This window comes from Oenanthe melanoleuca, chromosome 1A (assembly GCF_029582105.1).
Source record: "Oenanthe melanoleuca isolate GR-GAL-2019-014 chromosome 1A, OMel1.0, whole genome shotgun sequence".
NCBI lineage: Eukaryota > Metazoa > Chordata > Aves > Passeriformes > Muscicapidae > Oenanthe > Oenanthe melanoleuca.
Window position 1 is genome coordinate 32846916 of NC_079334.1, and position 2652 is coordinate 32849567.

Below are 2652 nucleotides of genomic sequence, written 5' to 3' on the forward strand. Positions count from 1 at the left end.
CCGCCCTGCCTCCCGGGGAGCCCACGGGGACACGGGGATTCACAGCGCGGGCGCGGCCCTAAAGGGGAGAGACGGTCCTTAGAGGAGTGAACGAAGGAAAAATCTGTCCCGTGTCCTGCCTCCAGTCACACGGGTCGTGCTTCTTCTACATCGGTCTGACTCTTCTGGCCGTCATCTCGCTGAAGTGTGGCGGGTTTTAACTCCGGGATCGGGTTATTTTATGAAATTAAGAGGACGGGAGGAAAACACTGTAACACAAAGAGCTTTATTTTACAATCCAAGAAATCCATCTGTTCTTATATACAATATCACATTCCACCATTTAAATATATATGTTATGTTTACAAAAAAAAAGACAGTACTGAAATTATTTACAGGAACGAAATGTGGCGGAGACTCTTTAAATATGACTCACACGCAATGCAACCAAGAGCTTCACTCAGACAGGAATGAACTTCCCGGTGAGTATCAGACAAAGCAGATCACCGGTACCCAGGTAAATATCTTAAATAAAATAAAATTTAAAAAAAAAAAAAAAAAAAAAAAAAAAAAGGAGGGTGGTTTATGCAATACAATTTAAAGAAAACAAAACTCGGGGGACAAAAAAAGAAGGCAAGGGGGAAATCTGTCTGGCTCGAGTCAGTGGGAGCCATTTTCTTTGGGATAGGTGTACCTTGATTCCATCTTAAAAAGGCCCCTGCTTGGGCTTTCCACTGTGTGAATTTGCTTCGTTTAATAGTTTAGAGGAGAGAGGGTGGAGGCTCCATCTCCGTTAAATATACTACCATAAAACCGGGTTTATTTCTCCACCGCTTCCTCCGCGTTGGGCAGTTTGGGATCGTCGGAAGAAATACTGTCCACTATTGAAGAGAGGCAGCGAAGGCTGCTGGAGGCCGACGACTCGACAACGGAGACTCCTGCTCAACAAGAGAAAAGGCATTAAAGAGCAGAGCGCTCTCCTCGCCGGGCCTGCGGCCGCCGGACAGCCCGGACGGAGCAGGGAGCGAGGGAGCCGGAGCGCGGCCGTCGGGCGAGGGAGGGGGCGAGCGGGGCGAGTTACCTTCCTTGGGGCTGACTCCTAGGGCTCGGGAATGGTCAGAAACGCTTTGCCAGTCGGAGCCGCAGGTGCTCAGGAAGTCCGAACTGGGGATCTGCGGCACAGGCGGGGGCGGGGAGACACGGGGAGAGGACGGGTGTTAGCGGGGCGGCCGCGGCTCCCCGGGCCGGGCTGGCGGATCTCTGGGGGCCCGGCAGGGTCCCCAGGAGCGCCCTCCGCGCCCGCCAGCCCTCCGGCCCTGCCGAGGAGCAGGAGCAGGAGCAGGAGCAGGAGCAGGAGCAGGAGCAGGAGCAGGAGGAGGGAGGGGACGGGCGCGGCGGCGCTGCCGTGGCGGCGGAGGGGCCAAGCGGCAGTGCTTACATTTCCCTGCTTGGGGCTGAAGCTGAAGGGGTCCCCCCCGATCTCCTGCATTTTCTCCTGCTGATCCAGCCTGTGCAAGAGGTCCTGCAGCCTCTCGATGTAGCTGATGGCGCTCCTCAGTATCTCCACCTTGGGCAGCCTCTGGTTGGGGTTGGCCACAGTCCGCCTTTTCAGAGCCTCGAAGGCTTCGTTGATCTTCTTCAGCCTTCTCCTCTCCCGCAGGGTGGCTGCTTTCCGTCTGTCCGTGGGGGCCGACTTTCTCTTGCAAGTTTTACAAGCCCAGATCAAACACTGGCCGGGGAAGTGAGGGGGTTGTAGTCCCGGGGGTGCCAGCACATGCTCCTCTCCGCTGCTGTCACTGCCGGCCTCCGGCTGCATTTGGTCCTGACACGGAGACAAGGTGCCATCGCTCCCTGGGTACAGCGGGGATCCCTCAGCCATCTCCAGCTGCTGCAGGGCTCCATTCTCCCCATCCAAGTAGAAGAAATAGGAGCCAGTTTCAAAAAGGTCCATCATGCTGTCCCTGGGCCTCTCTGCCTGCTTGAGTTGGGTGGCAATCTCAAAAACACCCCGAGGAACAACCCAGATGGAATTTAATTAGTGCAGTGACATAAGTCCCCCCTGCTTTATATAGGAGCTGCTGAAACCCTATCCAACTTTTAGCTGTCGCGGTGTATCACCCTCCAAAACTGATTCCAGCCAGTCTCCCGGGCGCTGTCCTGAGAACATCTCCTATTTAGAAGGAGGAGGGGGGGACACGAGAGGTGGGAGACAAGTTGCAAAATTAGAAAAAAAAAAATTTAAAAACCCCTAAAAACAAAAAACCACCACAAAATCCCCCCCAACAACAACAGAAACAAGCGGAAAAAAATTCCGGCCCAACTTTGCACCCTCCCCCGCGCTGCCGTGAGTTCGGGGGGCATTGAAGGGACGCGAGGTGGGGGCTCGGGAGCAGGGGCGGCCCCGGGGCACGGCTGCAGGACAAGGGCTGCGCAGGGAGCCTCCCCAGCCCCGGCACACCCTCCCCTCCCGGGCTAAGTCTGGATGCAGAAGGAGAGATTTCAAAGGCAGCCATCGCTTTCCGAACAGACGGGTTAATATTTTCGGTAGAAGCCCCCGCTGTTTGCACCCCCGCCACCTTCCCCTTGCGGCATGCCATTGCTGTGCCCCACGGCACCCGGGCCAGCCCAAGGTGAGGAGCCGAGCTCGCTGCCCCTCCGCACGCCTGGGGAAGG

General features: G+C 56.3%; 1 protein-coding gene across 1 annotated transcript; it reads right to left on the bottom strand.

Moving 5' to 3' along the window:
- Window positions 1-269: 269 nt before the first annotated feature.
- MYF6 (myogenic factor 6) lies at window positions 270-2132 on the bottom strand. Its single transcript, XM_056515832.1, has 3 exons — window positions 1418-2132; window positions 1061-1151; window positions 270-917 (listed from the first exon to the last, which is right to left on the bottom strand). The coding sequence occupies exons 1-3, from the start codon at window positions 1931-1933 to the stop codon at window positions 799-801; spliced, it is 726 nt and encodes a 241-aa protein (XP_056371807.1). The 5' UTR covers window positions 1934-2132; the 3' UTR covers window positions 270-798.
- Window positions 2133-2652: the final 520 nt, after the last annotated feature.

Bases quoted from the DNA above. Each gene is read 5' to 3' on its own strand.
- MYF6 (XM_056515832.1), bottom strand. From the start codon at position 1,933: ATGATGGACCTTTTTGAAACTGGCTCCTATTTCTTCTACTTGGATGGG. The intron at 1,152-1,417 runs GTAAGCACTGCC...CCTGTGCCGCAG, and splicing joins TCAGCCCCAAGCAGGGAAAT to ATCCCCAGTTCGGACTTCCT. The intron at 918-1,060 runs GTAACTCGCCCC...CTTGTTGAGCAG, and splicing joins AGGAGTCAGCCCCAAGGAAG to GAGTCTCCGTTGTCGAGTCG.